The 20481-nt window shown below is 46.1% G+C and overlaps 1 protein-coding gene across 1 annotated transcript in view; it reads right to left on the reverse strand.

Annotated features, from left to right (window-relative positions):
- Positions 1-5566: 5566 nt before the first annotated feature.
- The window catches only part of ATP12A (ATPase H+/K+ transporting non-gastric alpha2 subunit), a 31148-nt gene continuing 16233 nt past the window's right edge, over positions 5567-20481 (reverse strand). Inside the window, exons 9-23 of the mRNA XM_036910188.2 lie at positions 19768-19966; positions 19491-19600; positions 17830-17964; positions 14532-14724; positions 12503-12678; positions 11711-11847; positions 9476-9626; positions 8798-8966; positions 8555-8709; positions 8227-8350; positions 7902-8047; positions 7330-7463; positions 7102-7203; positions 6641-6732; positions 5567-6548 (exon numbers count right to left, since the gene is read on the reverse strand). Of these exons, the coding sequence (XP_036766083.1) occupies positions 6520-6548; positions 6641-6732; positions 7102-7203; positions 7330-7463; positions 7902-8047; positions 8227-8350; positions 8555-8709; positions 8798-8966; positions 9476-9626; positions 11711-11847; positions 12503-12678; positions 14532-14724; positions 17830-17964; positions 19491-19600; positions 19768-19966 (2052 nt within the window). The 3' untranslated portion in view covers positions 5567-6519. The remainder of the gene's footprint in view (positions 6549-6640; positions 6733-7101; positions 7204-7329; positions 7464-7901; positions 8048-8226; positions 8351-8554; positions 8710-8797; positions 8967-9475; positions 9627-11710; positions 11848-12502; positions 12679-14531; positions 14725-17829; positions 17965-19490; positions 19601-19767; positions 19967-20481) is intronic.

A 20481-nucleotide genomic window follows, 5' to 3' on the forward strand; every position in this document is an offset into this window, starting at 1 on the left:
AATTAACAAAATAGAAGTAGACTCACAGACACTGAGAAGTGACTAGTGCTTACCATGGAGGAGGGATGGGTGGGTGGAGTGGATGAGGGGGATAAAGGAGCACAAAAATATCAATCACAATATAAGTTGTTCACAGGGATGGAAGTGCAGCATGGGGAATATTGCCAATGATTCTTTAACATCTTTCTTTGTTGACAGATAGTAAATGCACTAGTTGAGGTGAGGATTTAATAGTGTGTAACTGTTGAACCACTGTGTTGTATATTTGAAACCAATATAAGATTGTGCATCAGCTATACCTCAATAAGGAAAGAAAAGGCAAGAAGAAGAAACCCCAAGTTGTAAAAAAAAAAAAAAAAATCCCCAAACCAAATGAGTTCTAGTACTTTCAGGCTTTCAAAATGCCTTCCTCCAGAATATATCAGTTTATTCTCACAGCTTTGTAGAGGGGAGCTTCTATCCCTTTTGTCTTAAATTTTCATTAAACTTTATCTTAGAATCTCTGAACCAGGAAGATGAAATCCCCTGAGCTGTGTCACGGTATGTCAGAGGGAAGGGTCAGTCACCAAGAATGGAGTCAGGGGAGGAAGGGGCCTGCCAAGAATTCTGGTCTAAAGCAGAGAAAACAGCATCAAAGAAGCCAAAGTGGAAAAAAGGGGAGACACGCCTTGGAGCCTGCTTGGAGGACTGGCTGGCCAGTTTCACACACAGGTGGCTGGAGCTGGCAAGCTTGTCTGTGCCAAGGCTAAGAGTGCCCCTGAAATGAGAGAGTGGAGATTTTCTTCCTCTCTTTTCACTGTGAAAGGATTTTTCAAAGAAAGGGTAAAATCATGACTCTCCTAAAGATATAAATTGGACATGTGTTAAAGATTTTAACTCATTATTTTGAGGAGGGAACGAGGCAGTTGTTAGAACCAGTTCAAAGGAGCAATAAGCCTACATTTATCTAGAGTCAAGGAATGTCAGATGACTGTGCAGCAAGCCTGGGTTTTCCAGAGGAAGGAGTATTGTCCCTAGGGGAAGGCCTATTTGCATATCTACAGACAAGGAATATTTTGAATCGCTATCATTTCTCCTTATCCTTAAAGCCATAAAGCATGCCTGAGGGTATGCTCTAGACAGTATGTAGTTTTCCACCGAAGTACAAGTTCTCCAGTCCTTGACAGATTACAAGGCTTAGCCACTTAGTGGAACAGGAGAAACCAACAGAGCTGGGAGGTCACTTAACCAGCACATCTCAGCCTCCTTGTGTGTAATGCACAGTTGACACACCACCTCACGGTTGCTGTGAGTATGAATGAGAGAATGCTGATAGGAGGCATTGCAGTGCTCAGGTGACAGTGTAAATATAAGAGACATTGAACTCTACTCATGAAACTGTTGCCAGGCAGCTGAGTCTGGGGAGGTCTCTTCCTGCACACTAGGTAAAACCTCAACCCGTATCGGAGAGAGTTCTTGACTCTGATCAAGAAAGAATTCACTAACAGGTCAGATAAGAGTAGGTAAGGAAGAAATTCATTAAAGTGACAGTAGTAGTGAATGGCAGCAGCCATGCAAGCAGTGGAGAGCAAGGAAGAGCGAGGGAGAAGAGGAAAGTTCATTGAACTCCTGCTTGAAATAGGGCAGATGCCTTGCCAACTCCTGAAACCAGGGTCACCTGGCTTCCAGTGTCTGCTTGATCTGCAGTGTGGGAACTAAGCCCCTACCGCCCCAGGATTTGGGGGAGCCACAGAGCACTGGATGGAGTATGTTCTGAGAACTTCCTAAAGCAAAGAAAGGTTTTTGGGCAGGCTTCCAAAGAGCATGATTGTACAGCTGCAGTCCTGTTCAGGTCACCCAGTGAAGGGCACTTGCAAGACAAAATCAGAGATCTCAGTAGCCCTTTGCTACCTGTCTGGAGTAGAACAAGAGTGAAGACTTGTGCTCAAGTCTAGAAAACTCAATGAAATATTGAACTAACAAAGATGCTTATCACTGGGAAAAGGAGTCTCATTAATTTCCCAAGAGGCCAAAAGAACACAGAGATAAAATGCAGTTAAGTTGAGTAGCAAGAAGGCTTTACTTTAAGGCAAAGTACACACTTGCCTAGGTATCTTCTCTTTCCCCACCTCTAAGAAAAAAGGAGAGTGCAGGCAACCTCAGAGAGGAGGTGCACATAAAGGCTCAGGATTCATGTTTTTTTACGGGTTTCGAGAATGGGGTAAAGGGCCAAGGGAGCATGGGCTTGACATGATGTCTGTCCCTGGTGAGAGACATTGTATCATCATCCATTATCAGTCCTCTAGATATTCTGTAAGATAAACTTAACACAAGAAATTTATTGATCCCATTTTTCTCCAAGATAGTGGTTACCCTCAAGCAGTGGAGACATATCATTTAGGACTGCTTGACCTGCCTTAAATTGAGGTCATTTGTTGGCTAATTACCATAAAATATGTTGGGAGTCTTACCTCCTAACTCCCTGGTTTTTAAAATAGAATTTTAGCCTTAAGATGGAGTCCCCCCTATTCTTACTGTACTACTTATATCTTGGCATTTTTCATCAAAGGCAGGAAAGATTGTTGCATGTCCCTGCCCCACCTCAGAATGGTGATGGCAGAAGGAATCAATGAGGAGACCTTGTCATCTCTGTAAATGTTGAGTCAGAAGAAACTAGCATATTTGTGCATATTTATATTGTTCTTTTTAAAAAGTCTCCTAGAAGATCCTTGTCTAGGTATCTTCTCTTTCCCCACCTTGATAATAATGTAGTCAGTCAGGGAAGCTGGTGGCCTTTCTAGGGACCTGACCTGGGTCAGCTACAGGTAACTTTCCTTACAAAATTTCTCCATAAAAGTCTGTTCTTCCAGTTATAGGCACACACACACACACCACATGCTGGTCCCATACCTGTCACCCTGCCTAGCCTAAGTCATAGCTTTCCCTGCCTAATTCATCTCCTTGTGTCCATTCTTCCCTGGTCTTCCTTCTATCCTTCTATCTAGCTGAAGGGATCTTAGCACGTAAACTGGAGCAAGGCACTGCTTTCATTAATAATCTTCAGTAGCTTGACATTGGATTTGTAATGAAACCCAACCTCCATCACATGGACAGTGAGACCCCACATGATAAGATTCTTGCCTTTGTCTCCAACCACCTAAGGAACTTGCCTTCCCATTGCAGTGTTCCTGCCCCACCTGTCTTCAGAGAATTCATGCATCGTCCCTGATAGAGCCCAGACAGGAGTACTGCCTTTTTGAATAAACCCACCCACCATCTCAGAGAAACCTAGGTTTCATTTAACTTAGGCTACAAGCATTCTCTGGAAGACACGTAAGCAAGCCACAAGCCCACCTTTTCCCTGACCCATCCCCTCAAAAGCCTGCCAAAAAACCTGGCCATAACAGCCTCTTAGCCTGTAAGAGACACCTTCTTTGTTCTGCTGGCCGGAACAGAGGGATCCCTCTCAGGTTTAGCAATAAGCCTGCTTGGATGGTGGAGTTCGCGTCCTTTCTCTTCCTGGACTTCTCTGTTCTTGACAGTGGCTGCCCCTGTCATGCGCATCATCAAAAAGGACTTTTCAGTTCACCCCACCTCCCCATCCTATAAGCAGCACTATGTCTTTTAAAACCCTTATTGCAGTTCGTAATACCTACTTCTGCCCCCATGCTAGAGCGCTAGCTCCTCGAGTGTGTCTTGTCCCTGCTCTGTGCTCAGACTGTACAGCAGGCTCTGTGTGGACAGAATAAAAACCTCTTTTAAGAGCTGGCAGTTTTTCTATATCGTAATGACAGGCAAGATAAATATTCACTTTATTATTGTTGGCAGAAATGTAAACTGATGCAGCTTATCTGAAAATAAATCTGGTAATGTGTATCAGGAATCTAAAAATGGACTTAACCCTTTTCACCTTGAGGCATCTACTATAAAATAGAGATGTTGTACAAGATGCAGCTTTTAAAAAAGAAAGGATGGTAGGAAATAAATGAACCATCCAACAGTGGGGATAAGGTTAAAGCTCTCTGAATATGGAATTCTGACCACCATTAAAATCATATCTTCAGTGTTAAATAAAAAAGCAGAATGGAAAACTTTACATTTCAATCTTGTCTAAAGAAATAACTACTCTTTTCTTTAGATATATTACTCAATAGTGAAATTCAGGATGATTTAAATTTTCTTTTTTGTCTGGATGTTCTAAATTTTCTAAAATGAGCTGCAATTTCAAAATCAGAGTACAACATAGATTGTTTAAAAAAATAAAGACTGTCTAAATCCAGCCTCATCTTCTTATCTCTGAGTTACTCTGCCACACCAATTAGATTCACATTAACTATTGTTTTCTAAAAAGTATCTAGGCCTTAGTGGGGCAATGATGTAGTCTCTCCAAAAACTCTCAGATATATGGGGTTTCATTGCCTTTTTCTGTCTATACCTTAACAAGTTACTTGATGTACCAGTGTCTTTTCTGGGATTCCTTAAATTATTTGTTCATTTTACAATTTGTTTATATTTGAGTGCCAACTTTTTGCAAGAGTAGGTATGTGCAAAATGAAAGTCATTCCATACAGAGCTCCTGATGTGAAGAGACATTTATTTCAAATTTAACTTTCAAATTTAATCCAGCCCCAAGTTAAGCCCCTCAGGCTTTGTGCTGCATTTACAGCCTTCTCCTGCTGGCTATGGCAGGACAAAGAGCTGCCAAATGGCACAGCCAGCAGCAGCCTGGCAGGAAAAAGTGAGGCCAAGTTATCCTTAGTTGCAGTTAGAAAACACTGGCTGCCTTGCAGGACTGGAATGAGGCTGGGCTCCAGCTCACTGGAAATGCCCGTGTGGGATTAATCCAGGCCTAGCTGTGTGATAGTTGCAGCTGGAAGAGAGGTTAAAAAACTTGAAGACAGCAACACTAATTTACACACATTGTACGTTATAATCTCTACAAAAGTGGGGGTGATGGCCACTGACACCCTTCAGGCTCCTCGGTGAGACTCCCAAGAACACGGAGGGGAGCGTGGCTCCAGGTCTCCCTGTTCTTGCTCCAGAGATGCCCATCTGAAGGCATCAACAGCCCGCCGTCCTACTCTGAGTGGATAACGGAGGAGAGGGGAGGGCAGGCTCCAGATAAACGGAGGAGAGGGGAGGGCAGGTGCCTGATAATGGAGAGGGGAGGGCAGGCTCCAGATAAATGGAGGAGAGGGGAGGGCAGGTTCCGGATAACGGAGGAGAGGGGAGGGCAGGCTCCGGATAACGGAGGAGAGCAGAGGGGCAGGCACTGAAGGGAAGTGTCGTTTCAGGTGTGTCAAGGACTTGCGCTGGGGTGCAGCGCAGGGAAAGCCGGGAGCACGGCCACTCTCCCACACAGGCCTTACTGGAACGTGGGCTCCTTGGACCCAGAGTAGGGTGGGGGCATGGGTGAGGGGGCTGCCCAGCAGGCAAGTCCTGCATTTTCAGACCTGCCATAGAGAAACAAAATGACAGGGAGTTGGGGGCCAAGGAGGAGGGGGGAGTGAAAAAATTGAAATCACTCTGCATTTTTTGGTGTCCTGTGCTCTGCAATCTAGAAAAACTTGAGTATAGAACACCACAATTATGGTTTTATGAAACATCTTTTATTTAAAAATGAGGCCTCTCAGTGGGTGGGTGTTGGCAACATGGATTTATGTGTCAACATGAATAAAGCTAAGTTAAAGCGTGAAACATGACTGACATAACATCAGTGCTGGAGAGTGCTTTGTGACTTTTTACAGGAAATAAATATTACTGCTTTAAACCACAGTGGATCTCTACTGAAGTTGAACCCTGATAAAGGAAAACCTCTTTGGGTCACAAGAGCATTTGGAGCTAGGATATGCAAATGGACTTGGCGCTCAGTTTTGGAAGAATGGGTGGTAGGGGTAGAGGGCCCTCCACCTTGGGAGGGAGGGAGGAGTCAGAAAGGGCAGACAAAGGTACCAAGGGACTGCTGGGGTGGCGAGAAGGGGGCTGAGGGGCGCAGCCAGGTGGCTGGGGACCTTTAGGAAGGATGTCTCAGAGTCAAAGCAGGCTACCCTCATTGCTGTGAGGAAGCCTGCAATCACACCTAAACGTTCTATTGCAAACCTTCAGCTGAATTAGCCTTTCTTTTAACAAGTTCTCTGGCAATTCACAGAAATCTAGGGAGGTCACTGGACTTTTAACAGGGTGTGGAATGGAGGTTTGAGCAGTCCTATTTAGAGCTGAAGGAGCAGGGAGACCCCAGCAAGTATCTAGAATAGAGAAGACTATTTAACAGGAGTGAGCTTTATATACATAAACACATCATTCTTCCCTATACCATTACTTTGAAATTCACATATTTTTAAATAAGGAGATGGAGCTAGAGATGAGAATCATATATAGATAGTCGAATCTCTGCTTTGAAGTACAGAACATCAGTGGGAATCTTCCTATAGTTTCTGCCCTCTCTTGCTTGCATTTTGATGATGTCCCAGTTGCAGCAATCTCCCAGCTAGCTGCCAGAAGATGACAAGTGTGGCTGGGAGACTTGGAAGTAAAATGGTCTTAATAATACATGTTCTTATCCCACCAGCCTGTCGAGGAAGAAAAAAGTTAATGAAGGAATAGAGTATGAAGTCTCAAAACTAATGAAGTAGACAGTCTCAAAAATAATATTATTACTTACTTCCAGGGTAGAGTCTGATGAAAAATTTTCGTGCCTCATCATATACCCAAATCAGAATGGCATAAGGCACAGCCACGAACCAGTACTGAGGCCTGGAAGCAGAAGGGATATTGTGACTGTGAAGGCACCCAAGACAGGGCTCCTTGTTCATTTTCCCTGCCTTACAGGAAAGAACAAGTCCACTGGGTCACACAACACAGACCTGGAAAAGCTCTCATTTAACGTGGACTGCGCCCACTAGAAGCAACACCTGCCTTTGAAGTGACCTGCTGGGTGCAGGTAGCAATGGGATGTGAGGTCTGCAAAACCCGCTTCCTCTTGTGGCCAAAGCCTTGGACTAGTATGGAACTGACGCTCCTTTATCTCTTTTAAAGACTGGAGGGGAAGGAGCCCTGGGAGGTTAAGAGATTACTCAGACTAAGACCACTCAGAACAGGGCCCTTCTGCAGAGGGGAGCTCACCGGAGCATGGTGAAGTTCAGGGCCATGACACTTCCAAGGCCATAGGAGAGGATCAATGCAATGATGACCTGCGAGGCAATTCCCACCCAGATGACTTTATTTCTACAAGAAACACAAAGACAAACAGATTCAGAACCCATGGCACAGTGCCTCCGGCCAGCCTGGGGCTACAGGCATGGCTCCCCTCACTGCATCTCAGGCGTAGGTTGGGCATGGGCAGGCAGGCACCTGAAGAGACCCTGCTGGAAGATGGAATTCCTCCGAGTCTTCCTGATGATGAGATCGGCTGTTTGCTGGATCATGATGCCAACAAAGAAAGCCGTGTAGCCTGACCATTCCAGGTACATCCTCTGGGACCTTGTCTGCCAGTGGACAGAGAAAGGAGACCATGAGGCGCCAGAGGGAAACCCTCAGGGAGATCTCGGTGCAGTTGTGTAAGGTCAACCCTTTTTCCTGACCTCACCGAGAATGAGAGGGAACCACCTTCCTGTGTTTGGAAAGAAACAGTTTTTTTTCTTCAACCAGGTAAGAAGGGAAAGACACTAACTTAACTGATTTGGTCCAGCTGTGGGCATTGCTGGGTGGGCTGCTCTTCCATACTGGCTGCAAAGCTGATGCTAAGCATCTAATTCCAGAGTGGAGGCTGAGTCCCCACAAAGGCCATGCCACTGGAACCCAGAGGCCCACAGCCCTACCAAGTGAGAGCGTTCACCTTCCCTGCCCCAGAAAGGCCATCATGGAAATGAAAGTTCTGCTCCAGGTTGGGCAAGGCAGGAGGGTGGGGCAGAGGACCTCCTTACCCACTCCTGTCCGTAGCTGTCCTCCAAGTCGTTCACATAGTCCTTTTCCCATTCTACCCGGAGGCTGATGAGTGCGGTGGGGCGGAAGCCCTCCTGTGCGTACACAGCAAAATACACCACAAAAGCCCCCACAGCTTGCATGAGGCCTGGAAGCGTAAAGGAGAGGAGGGCGTGCAGGCTCCAGAGCGGCGTTGAACCGCCCTGTCCCCGCCCTCCCCTTGGCCCCTCCTCCCATCCCAACCCCGCCCCCCGAGGAAGAAGTTTCTGACTGGAATGAGTTCTCTGGGTGGCCATTGTGTGACAGGCAAGAAATGTGCGGTCATACCAATGTGCAGGTAAGAGTAAATGGCAAGTTCCTGATTCACCAGTCTGTCCTTCTTCTTGTGGCGAGGCTTTCTGTTCATAATGTCACTTTCAGCTTTCTCATAAGCCAAGGCAATGGAGGGGATCTAGAGGGGAGAGAGCTGTGAAGCCTGACCCTGAAACCCTGCCCTGATGGCAGAATGACAAGAGCATTGCTAGATGACAAGAGCTTGTTAGAAATGCAGAACTTCAGGCCCCCTCATGAGAAGTTTGAGAAGCATAGGTAATGACTCTGAAGTCCACACCCCCTGCAGCAGTTACTGGACCATGTTCCTTTTGGTGCCACTTACTATGTCTGTGCCCAAGTCGATGAACAAGATAGTAATGCTGCCAATGGGCAAGGGAAGCCCAACGATGATGTAGATCAGGAAGGGGCACAGCTCGGCAATGTTCTTGGTCAGCGTATATGCGATTGTCTTCTTTAGGTTGTCAAAGATCAGGCGACCTAGGCAAAGATGTTGCCCTTCATAGGACTTGCTTTTGGTCCCCAGGTGCCCCCACCCCCCAGTGAGACCACTCAAGAGTGCACTCACCTTCCTCCACCCCTGTGACTATGGATGCGAAATTGTCGTCCAGCAAGACCATATCAGCTGCGTTTTTGGCCGCATCGGAGCCTGCTATCCCCATGGCGATCCCAATGTCTGCCTTCTTTAGAGCTGGAGAATCATTAACTCCATCCCCCGTCACAGCGACAACTGCATCCTGTGGGGACGCGGTGAGAAAGTGGGAGAGGGCAGTTCCGAGGGCCCACAGGCTGGGCAGAACAACAGCCTCCCTTCCGAGAAGGTGAGGGAACAAGAGCGGCTGAAACTGAGGGCCCATTCTGGGGAAGATAAAGACGGGAATCCCGGAGCGAGGGGTGACGAGCAGCACGTGTTTGAGTAATAAGACCAGTGCAGGGCCGGCTAGAGTGGGTCTGTTACATCTGTGTCTTGAGTAAAACGTGTATCTTACATTTTAAAATCTTCTTATCCCACACCTACCCCACCGCACCAAATGCTTCAGTCAGAAAGCCCTGCATGTGGGAGGGCCTCAAAGGAGGGCAGAGGGTTAGTGCCAAGAGGTGACAGGACCAGGTGAAGAATGGTCTTTTGATTGAGAGGTTTTAAAAGGTGCCAGAGTCCCATTCAGGGACCCAGGCCTCAGCCCTGCACACAGGCCCCAGGACAGCAGCAGACCCGGAAGGCTCTCTGGGCACTGCTGCTACCCACCTGCCTCTGACAGCCCTCCACAATGACCAGCTTCTGCTGGGGGGATGTCCGGGCAAACACGATCTCCGAGTAGTTGGTTAAAAGCTCGTCCAGCTGTTCCTGGCTCATGTCCTTCAGTTCTGTGCCAGTCACCACCACGGCCTTAGCATCCCTAGAAGGGCAGGTAGGAGCCAGATGAGGCTCCAGGTCGGGTCGTAGGTGGAAACACTGCTCCGGGCTGTAGCCCCTTTTCCTTTACCTGGAGCCCAGTGTCGTTAACACCCACCACGCTAGTGGATGACAGAGCTGTGAGCCCTGGGGACACTCTGGTCTCCATTTCAGGATAGTAAACTGAGGCTAGGAAAGTGCATGCCTGGCACTACAACAATAGGAACATGCCAGTAGCTTTCCCTTATGGAAATGGGTGAGGGTGGTACTTAAGTAAAAGGAGGTCAAAAAAAAAATTCCTGTTTCTCTGTTTGGGCTTCTAAAATTCAGCTAATACCAAAATACACGGGTGACAGTTCTTTGTTGTTGTTTATTTCAGATTTATGGAGCATCCACTATGCAAAGAACTGTTAGGGAGAGGACTGTACTGAGGTCTTCTTTGGGGAACACTCTGCTGACTATGAAAGTAAGGTTCTAGGAACTGCTGGTCCTGTTCGTCTGACTAAACCCTTCAGAGGCCTCCTGCTGTGCTCAGCATGGCCCGGGGCGCCCGGCCCACTGCTCGGCAGGCCCGGCCCTGGGGCCTGGGTGCTGCCTGCTGCCTTCGCTGGGAATGGCTGACTCTGCGTTTCAGCCTTCAATGGTCAGCTTAAATACTCTGAGTACTGAACACTGCATGATTTGTTACATGTTTTAAGTTTTGAGTTTTTTAGGTCTGTTTTTCCCTACTGATGCTAAATATTAGAGTTGCAGTACTTGACTCAAACTATAGGTCTTCTTATGTTCTGGAAAAAAAATGTAACGGGATAAGAAGGGTGTTTCTCTGCCCATTCGCCCATAGCTGCAAAAAATACCATGATTATGAAGCCAGAGCTGGTAACGTTGATAACTGAAAACATTCACAGAAGTGTCTACCCCACTGCCCTGTTCAGTGTGGTGACTTGTATGAAATACATAATCCTATTATTTTTTACAAACAAAACAAATAAAGAAATGCCCCAAACCTGTGTTTTTGTAGATGAATATTATTTATACAAAAGAACACAGGCCTACTTTAGAATAAAGATAGTGTTGTGCCCAGAGGCTGCCATTCTGTTTGGTTGCCCTACTAGGTAATTTGTCCTAATTGCTAAGTTATTACCTGGCAGCTCAGTGTTCCTAAAAGGCATAAATGCCTGGGTAAACTAGAGGCAGTTCACTGGTGTTCCTTTTCTCTCCACATGCATCAAAGTATAATGAGGCCAATGACATTTATTTTCAAACTGAGACTTCGGAGTCTTTGATCATTTAAATTATCAACAGTCCAGGTAACTCTCCTCCCACTGCCAGCCCTTGTGTCCCCATGTGTGTTCTTCATTGTACTTATCATGTCACAATTACTTTCTATTTTTCTGTCCCTCTGGCCGGATGGGAATCTCCCCAAGGGTGGACATAGTGTCTGATTTGTTTGGCATTGTAGTTCCAGTGTGTAGCATGGTGCTTGGTATATAGTTGGCACTCAACAATTAATTGTTGAAAGAATTAGTACATGAATGAATGGCTGAGAGGACAGACGTGATTAAAGGAACTAGGAGACACAAGGAAAACCTGAGTCTTCCCTTAGGAAGCTTCCATTCTATTTACTGCCAGATAAAATAGAAAAGAAGCATGTGTTTACACTGCAACACTGATCAGGTGAAAGCTCAAAATGCACAGTAGGTGGGGGCACAAAACCCCAGGGGTTCTTAATATTCCTGACCACACAACTGGATCAATGGCAAGTAATTTCATATAAACTGTCTGTTTCGGTTTTTCTCACTCTAAATTGGGCACTTAAGTTTTCAGATCCACTTCATTGGGTTTGAAATTTCATACAAGGAATATATAAAGGGTAATTTTTATAGCAATCAACACAGAGGCACACATTAGGTGTTCATTAAATTTTGAGTCAATGAGTGAATATATGAATTATAAAGGAAGCCAGCCTAGCACTACCTTGAGAGAGCTTTTGGCACAAAGGGGATTTGCTCCAAATAGAACAGCTCTTTAGAGCCAACAAAGCCCCACAGGTGAGAAGTTGAGTTTCTGCCATGTTGGTTCTGTGCTCACCGTTTGTTGACTTGTTCCACAGCAATGTTGAGACGTTTTGCAATGTCTTCCACCGTCTCACTGTTAGCTGAAATGATACCTACGCTCTTGGCAATAGCTTTGGCTGTGATTGGATGATCGCCTGTAACCATAATAACCTGGAACACAATGGGAGAGGCATTTACACAATGAGAACCCAGCTGGCCAGTGTAGGGACAATTCAGTATTGCCTACTTGACCATGATCTGGTAGAAGAAGGTTAGTGATTATTGTGGTCTGCCCTTTCAGGCAGTTCTTGGATCTCTAGATCAAAGACACAACTGTCTTCAAAGGACACACTGATCCTATTGTTCTGCTGTAAGCATCTTACATTTCCTCCCCTGACATTAGAGGGCATCACATTTTTTGTGAAAGGGCTGGTAACCATCTACTTGGGACAGCCTCATGCTGCTTACCACGTTACCACCTGGTAAGGGATTAATATTTTGGCTTCAGTATCATGAAAGTAATGGCTTATGGAATCTGGACCTCAAGGCTGAGTCATAAAACCTTTTATTGTCTGTCATAGTCTAGGGTAAGATACGGTCACCTTGTGGCAGTTCTCACTGCAGCTACTATTGTGGTTTACTCCACATGACACAGTCATTTTGCTTTTATTGGGAAGTTACCAAAATCTATTATAGTGAAGGTAGGGATAAAAAAAGGGGGAATTATGATATTTACTTGAAGAGACCTAAACACTATTTTGTATGACAAATATTCTCAGGGATATAATTGAAATGGAGAATCTTAAGTCAGGAAAATAAGTCTCACCTTGATTCCTGCACTCCGGCATTTGGTGACTGCGTCAGGAACAGTGGACCGAGGGGGGTCAATCATTGACAAGAGCCCCACAAAACAGAGGTTGGATGTAGGAAAGTTCATGGCATCTATATCAAATGAGTAGGTTTCTGGAAACTCATCTGCTGGCAGGTAGAAATGACAGAAACCTGGAAGGGGCATGAATTCGGGAGTCAATGAACCAGGGTAAGAATGACAACAGCCAAGGAGGAACACTTTCACACATTCTCAGTTCTTCACTATTTTACTAATGCTTTAGATTAAGTACACTAGGCTGGTTTAGTTCTTTCAATTCCCTAATGTATGTTGTTTTTAGGAAAGATGTATTTCACCCAAAAATAATTTACTGTGTGGGCATGAGGTTCTCTGTCATGTTCTAGGGACATAAAGACCAAGTGCCCAGCCTTTCCTTCTGAAGATGCTCTAGTTTTGTGTGCTTTAACGAGATAAAGCATAATGAACCACGGTGAGCACTATGGAGTGGAGTTCTGCTGCCGCTGGGGAATCGGGAGGGCCTCCTTCACCGAGGCGTCACCGGGAGCTGTCTCTTAAGAGGGGACAGACATTACCAGGGAAGGAAGGGAGGCCTACTGGTGGGAATGCCAATTTGGCAGACAAAACAAATGAGCTACTGCACAGACTGGGGAAGCCTCTGGGGGCATCTGGGCAATGGTGTGAAGCTCAGCCTTTTATCAAGAGGATGGTGGGAGCAAGGCAGTTAGCAGAGAACATTTCGTTACTTGGAAGGCATCTGCCTCTACAGGTTGAGCAGAAGGTTCTGTGACCCCATGACTGTCTCATAAGCTTTACATCAAATGTATTCTCAGCATGGCCCACTGCTTTACACATCTCAGTGAAGCCAGACTTTGAGAGGTCAGACACGAGGCTCCTGGAGCGGCTCTAGTCAGATGCGCATCAGTCCTGCACTGCAAAGACTGCCGGGTGCCATGGGTTATTCAAGGCATGCTCAGAGCATTATGGTCTCATTTACATACTTCATTTGCTTTACAGACTCAAATATCCTTTAAAAATACACATTCCACAGATTCCATCTCTATTGGCAAGAATTTTCATGATGTTTAATGAGCCATATCATCAGCCATGAACTTCTGTCACCTTGAATCCATCACTCTGTAGTTCAGAGGTGGTGTTCTGTGAACCCACCACTCCCACAAAGAACATGCGCCACGTTATCGCTTACGTTACCCAGCTAGGCTCCTGTCACAGTGCTTGTATTTCTGTAGTTCATTCCACCTCTAATGTTCCATTTCTGTGACTGGCAGTATTTGTTCCCTCATTACTAAGAGGGAAACTTCAACATTTTTTTAAAAACACTTTTCTCCTCTAATCAGCTGCTAAGCTTAACCAGGTCTGCCTCCATGAAGGCTCGTGTATCTGACCCCTCTCCTGTTCCCATGGCTCTTTCAGCTGAGTGGAGGCAGCCACCTCCACTGAGCCTCACGCCTCTCCTCTTGCTGTCGCTGTGCCTGATCTGTCCTCTGCCGCATGGCCTTCGGCGGCTGCGCACTGACTGCAGAATGAAACCCTCTCCCTGCCCCGTTAGGCATGTGGCATCATGACTCATTGCTCTTTCCAGGCCTATTTCCCATGACTATGTCATCTCATCTACCTGCCAAGCGCAACACAGACAGGCCTGCTGGCCATGTGTGCATACCCATCCATTCCTGCCTGTGTGCTCTGGCCTGCTCCCTCACCTGTGAATGCTTCCCCCTGCTTCCCTTCAAAGGCTGTCATTCAAGGCCCAGGTTAAAATGTAACTCCTTCTATAAACTCTCCCCAGAGTCTCCTCCGCGGGGAGAGACCCCATGCTCAGGGCTATCACACAGATTCTCTTATATGCACCCCGTATTCTTCTTCCCATGAGTCCTGTGGATGCCACAGCTACTTGCTAGATATAAGCTGTCTCATCTTGTGCCCTGGCCTGGCCTGGAGCCTCCCACCTCACAGGTGATGGAGGATGGCTCTGCCACTGAGCGCTCACCCAGCACGCGCTCGCCCAGGCCCCCCAGCTCCATGTAGGCCATGTGGAAGGCCTCGGCCGTGCTCCTGTCCAGAGGCTGCTCCCGGCCGCTGACCATGATGGTGCTGCACTTCTCTAAGACCCTTTCCGGGGCCCCTTTCATCACCAGGAGGAAGCGCTTGTCACTGGGGTCATCCGTCCTGTGTATGGAGAGCTGGAGGGAAGGGATTGAGGAGGTAAGTACAGCAGGCTATGCGGCAATGACGCATCACTACTGCTAAGGGCCTACGCTGTGCAGTTCCTTTGATTAGGAACATGACAAGACTACCCAAAACATCCTTTGCCTTTGCTGGACTCTTACCCTTTAAGTGTAAAGGAGGAGTAGTTTCTACAGGTGTGTTTTACACTTTTTACTTTGTGGCCACAAAATATGCAGAGATCTAGACTTAGTCCAAGCCCAGAGCGAACCCTGAGTTTGCATTCAAACTAAGTGGAGACTGTCTTCCAAGCAGAACCTGGCTGCTGTAGGGAGGTGAGATGTGGCTATTGGTCATGACATCTCCTAACTGGAGCGAGATCTCTGGAGTGCCTGGCGGGGTGGCGGCTGAGCCATCTCACCTCAACTCCTGTCTCTGCCACCCTACTGTGAGCAGTAGCCTTCAGACCCAAGCTGTTCGGAGCTCAGACCCCCTGAGGGAGGCAGGAGCCGTGTCCCTCCTCATCCCCGAATTGATCCGGTTTAACTGCCTAGATGTGAAATAAAATGGGGTGGGGGTGGGGGTAGGGGCCTGTGAGGAAGTGGGCATCTCAGGGGCAGGCTTCCAGGAGGACGGGCAAGAAATAGGTGTCATCGTGTTAACATCTATATCCTTTGATCTAGTGATTCCATTTCTAGATTCATCCTAATAAGATAACCAGGAAAAATGTGAAAAAAATTATAGATGATGATAAAGTGGCTAAGTCTATGTAGCCTTTATTTTATACCAGGTACTCGTCTAAGCCCTTCAAAGGAATTTCAGGAAGAGAATGAATTAAGTTACAGAGAAACTTTCTACCATCTGGGGTCTGTCAGTTGATTATACATTAGTAGTTCTCAGACTTTTGGATATCAAAGGTGAGTACAAAAAAATAAATGGCAAACATAGGGTTGCCAGCTTTTTTTTCATGGTCAAGGAAACACATTAAAAAAAACCCCAATTAACCAACCAAAACCATAACTAAACCTCTCATCTATTTTTACTATTATTTTCTCAAAGATAGGATATTTTAATATTTAAAAAGTAGGCATAATAAACACTTTTTTAGTGTGTACTGTTTTAAGTACCTCACACAGTGACCCATTTAATTCTCAAAACTAGCCCAAGCTGTGAGTATTGTCACCCTGACAGGGAAGGACGCTGAAGTGACTTGAGCAAGGTCATACCCCAGCAGGTGGCTGCCCTGGGATATGAATTCAGGCCAGCAGGCTCCAGGGTCCCTGCCCTAACAGTGTAAGAAGTAAAGGATGATCTTTTAAATTGAATGTATTCATCTTAATATAAAACTTCATAAAATATTGTCCCAATCTTCCCATTTGCCATAAACTACTGAAAATATTTTTATACAGTCTTAATTTGGGGAATTGCTAGTGTAAGGTCAACAAGGCAAAGACTCCACTTTATTTCCTTGGGTTGAATGATACCCTGGAGACCTTCTAAGGTCAGGGCCACTAAGGGTCCTGGTCGAGGGCTGCATGTTGCTCATGTCAGCAGCAGAGGGGCGCTAACAGCTCCAAAGAGGCTGTTTGATCTCTTCTGCAGGGACCCATGCGGGACCCTCTCCTTTCCAGTCCTGACTCTGCGAAGCCTGCTTTCTCCCTCAGCATTTGGTAGGTGAGGCCTTGGGGAACCTGCTTCTCACATGACAAGGAAGCCGTTCCTGGTAGACGGAGACCCAGCAGGACCTGGAGTCTTGTTTCCAACCAGAAGGTCAATCAAACTAGTCCTTCAGAGCACAGACTCCCTGGCTCCGTTTGAATCCTGGCCCTGGCCCTTACTGGCTGTGTGACGGTGCTCTGCTCTCAGTTCCCTCACTCTCCACTTACCTGCTGTTGTGAGAGTGAGTGACTTAATACATGTGGGAATTGGCACATAATAGCTACCACTGCAACTGCAATTCTAAGATTGTTACTCATTCTACTTTCACTTACGTTCTGAACAAGAGATCTGATTTCCTGGCTTTAACGTTTTATATCTTACGTTTTTGATGTCTATTTGGCAAATTGCAATTCTTTATTAGCCCATTATCCACAAAGATGTTTGCAACACAAACAGTTCTTTTTCAATCCTAAACTCCATCCAAACAAAATGTTTGAGTAATCATCAGAAACTTTTACAAACATGGTTATCCTGTTCATAAACTCTCCTGTCATACAGAGGCCAAGTCTTGATGCCCTGCTCTCAGCCTTGGTGTCTATCGGAAATCGCACCTGCAGCCATACCTTGGGCAATAAATTGTCATTTGTCCTAACATGAGGAGGATGGGGAGGGCTGAACGTGGGTCACCCCTAGAAGGAGGGGAGACAACGAGGCAAGGAGGCCACTTCTTCCCGAGCGATGGATGGAAAGAAAATTCCTCCCAGGGGCAGAGGGCAGTCCTGGAGCTCAGCGTGACTGGCCACCTGAGAGACCACTCACTGGTCTTTGCAATGGGCAAGGCTGCTCACATGGCCTGAAGTAAACACCTGCCTCTGTGTTGCGGTAGAGAAAGCATGGACTTGGGAGTCAAAAAGATGTGCAAACTGGTTGTGCCATTAGATGCTTGTGTGACTCTGCTCCTTCCTAAGGGTCTGTTTCCTCACCTAGAGATCAGGATTATTTTTAGTCCTACGTCACAGGCTTACTCTGAGGACCAAGTGGGATGAAGTGCATAGAGTGCCTGATACGGACCAGAGCTCAGCGAACGCCAAGAGTGTTGGCTCTCCCCACTCGCACCCTTGCACCTAGCCTCTGGGATGTGGGCGTTGCTCCTCGTTTGTGTAAAAGTCACTCAGCAGAGGTGTGCTGGTAGTGGTGTGTACGTAATACAGCTAGATCACTCACAGGAATAGCCAGGCCCTGACAAGATACCCACCTTTCTCTTTTTCTTTTCTGACTTCAAACAAAGGAAGGAAGTGGGCGGAGGAAACCCACTCTGGGTCTCCGTGATGCCCGTGCCCTGCGTCCCCTGGGACTGTTTCTGAAGTCAAGCATCATTCAAAAGAGAAGCCATCCAAAGGATACTTATAGGTAGAAATGCCATTCTAATGAAGACAAAGATTCAGTTGGGAGAAAAAACTCACCTGAAATTTATTAGTCGAGTTAAAAGGGATTTCAGCCACTTTGTGGTTTCTCTTTCTAATTTCCATCACATCGCCCAAAATGACCTCTGAGAATTTCAAAAGAGCTGTTTCTGAAGCGTCTCCAACCACAACTTTCTGAGAATCAAAAGAGAGAAACAAGTATTTGCAGCACATACTCTGGTTTGGTTATTTGTGATTATTTTCAATGACTAAGTTTACCATCTAACTAGAGAGAAAAACCGATTACACCACAATTAGTGACTGATTTGAGACCTGGTCAAAGTGTCAGACTGAATGGTGTCACCTACAGGCACTATGGTTCAAAAAAAATTAGAGCTTTATGAGGGCTGGAGGGTGTCATGAAAAAAGTGGCTGTGAACTAGATCTTGAAAGACAGGTGGGTTACTGACAGAACAGTAGAAGAAAGCCTTCTAGAAACCAGGAGGCCATGAATGAAGGCATGGTGGGAAAGAGTCTCTGGTCAGGGCAGGTGGAGGGGCTCTGCCTCCAGAGAGGGCCCTGATGGGCTAGGGCAGGCCGAGGTCTGGACTTGAGAAGCAGAAACTACAGGAGGAAAGTTTTCGAGTAAAGTCAGTTGATGTATTTCATCTAATGAAGTATTTATGGAAATAAATACAAAGAGGGAAATACAAAGAGGGTTAAACTGGAATCATGGAGGCCGATTAAGAGGTTAGTACAATTATTTACATATTGGTGATAATAGAAATGCAAAGTCATAGATATTTTGAAGCAAGAACAATAAGACTTGGTGAGTCACTAGATATTGGGGAAGGAGAAAGTTAAAAATGACTTCCCAAAGTTCTGACTTTGGTGATAAGTAAAATGGTTATGTCATAGAAAAACAGGACATTTGGGACAAGATATTGACTTGGAGCCAAGTTGGATACAGGTGCAAGACACAAGTACTATTTGCTGAGAGTCTAACATGGCAAAATTTCCAAGTAGAAACATGCAGGTGGCTGGAGATCCATGGAGTCTGGGTCAGAAACCAGAACTAGAGATAGGGATTGACAGATGCAGACAAGGAAGCAACTGGCCAGAAAGAGAACTGATAAGCTGTCTGACAGAGAAAGAAAAGCAAATAAACAATTTAATAAAGAGAAAGAGTCAATGAAGGAAACAGATGGCAAATAGACACGCCAGGAGAACACGGATGCCAGGAGAACACAGATGCCGTGACCCCATGAGAGGGAGAAGAGGAGTTTGTCTGTGCATATTCCAGTATTCCAGGACCCCTCAGGGCTCCATCTGCTGCCAAGGGGAGTACGTTCTGAGATCAGTCCTTCTATTTCCACCCAATTACATTTCAAGCTTCAGTGAGTGGCATTTATGTAATAAAGATGCTTTGATGATATCTCCTTAGCTGGTAAAGAAATTAGGAAAGTCACTTAAAGGCACATTTATTTTCTGGAATGAGACACAATTATCAAAAGATCTAAATCAATGTGCTGAGAAATTTTAGACATCTCTGATTTCTCAAAGCTAGTTAATGAAGAAAATTTTCTGCAGGTCTTGTGAGTCAGACTGGCTCTTACTAGTACAAAGTTCACTTGGAGAGATTAAATCAAGCACCAAATCAGAACAGAGAAAGTGACTTCAAACTGGCTGGGATTTAAGACCAAGTGACGCAGAAGCTTTACCTTCATGATTGGGACGCTTTCCTGTCCTGGTTTGAATTCAGCTCGGTTACACAATGTTATTATCTTTGATAAGGAGGCCCAGGTTTTGGAGCTTTGATCAAAGACTTGATCTAGAAAACAGAAGAGCAGAGGATACTGTAGGCCAGGCCACTCTTTGCGAACCATACTATTCAAGCAGCTCTCTGAGACTGCAGACCAGGGCCACCGCCACGTTCAGCTTAGCACCCACTGCAGGAGTCCACGGCACGGGCCATACTGAACGCTCCACAAGACTTACTTGAATGGCTTTCGCTAGTGTCAGCCATGAAGATCTGGTTGTCAAACCACAGATGGGCCACAGTCATCCTGTTCTGGGTCAGAGTCCCAGTCTTGTCTGAGCAAATGATGGAGGTGGAGCCCAGCGTCTCCACAGCCTCTAGGTTCTTGACCAGGCAGTTCTTCTTCGCCATCCGTTTTGCCGTCAGTGACAGAGTCACCTAGATGAGAGAGAGAGGAAGCTTTGAGGAAAACCATTTTGACTCGGGTCCATTAACACAGAAGTAGCTAGAGAAGGACTAGTTTCAGGACAGAGGGACAGTTACAGATGCCACAAACCTACCCAGTGGCTAATAAACCCTATAAAGCCCTGTTCGCCACAATCCTCTTATTAAATATGAGATGTTTTATTTGTCCCATCACCCCTTGAAGAAAATGATGGTGAGGGACCTGCAGGTGGCAGAGCCAGGCGAGATGTAACCGGAGCTCACGCATGATTATCAAGGGGGTGCTGGCCCCCTGGCCCGTCATTCACAAGCACGAATACTCAAGAGGGTTTTGACTGGTGTGTGCCGAAGGGCTTGTCCCAAAGGGCCCACCTGTTGATCTGGAGAATCAATGAGCGTGTGTTTCATTTGAGAGCTCCACATTTTAGATTCTTAGCACTGCATTTTAAACACCAAGATCCAAAGTGTTATTCTGACTCCAGTTTTTTAAAACTATTATCTGCTGGAGT

This window comes from Manis pentadactyla, chromosome 2 (assembly GCF_030020395.1).
Source record: "Manis pentadactyla isolate mManPen7 chromosome 2, mManPen7.hap1, whole genome shotgun sequence".
Classification (NCBI taxonomy): Eukaryota; Metazoa; Chordata; class Mammalia; order Pholidota; family Manidae; genus Manis; species Manis pentadactyla.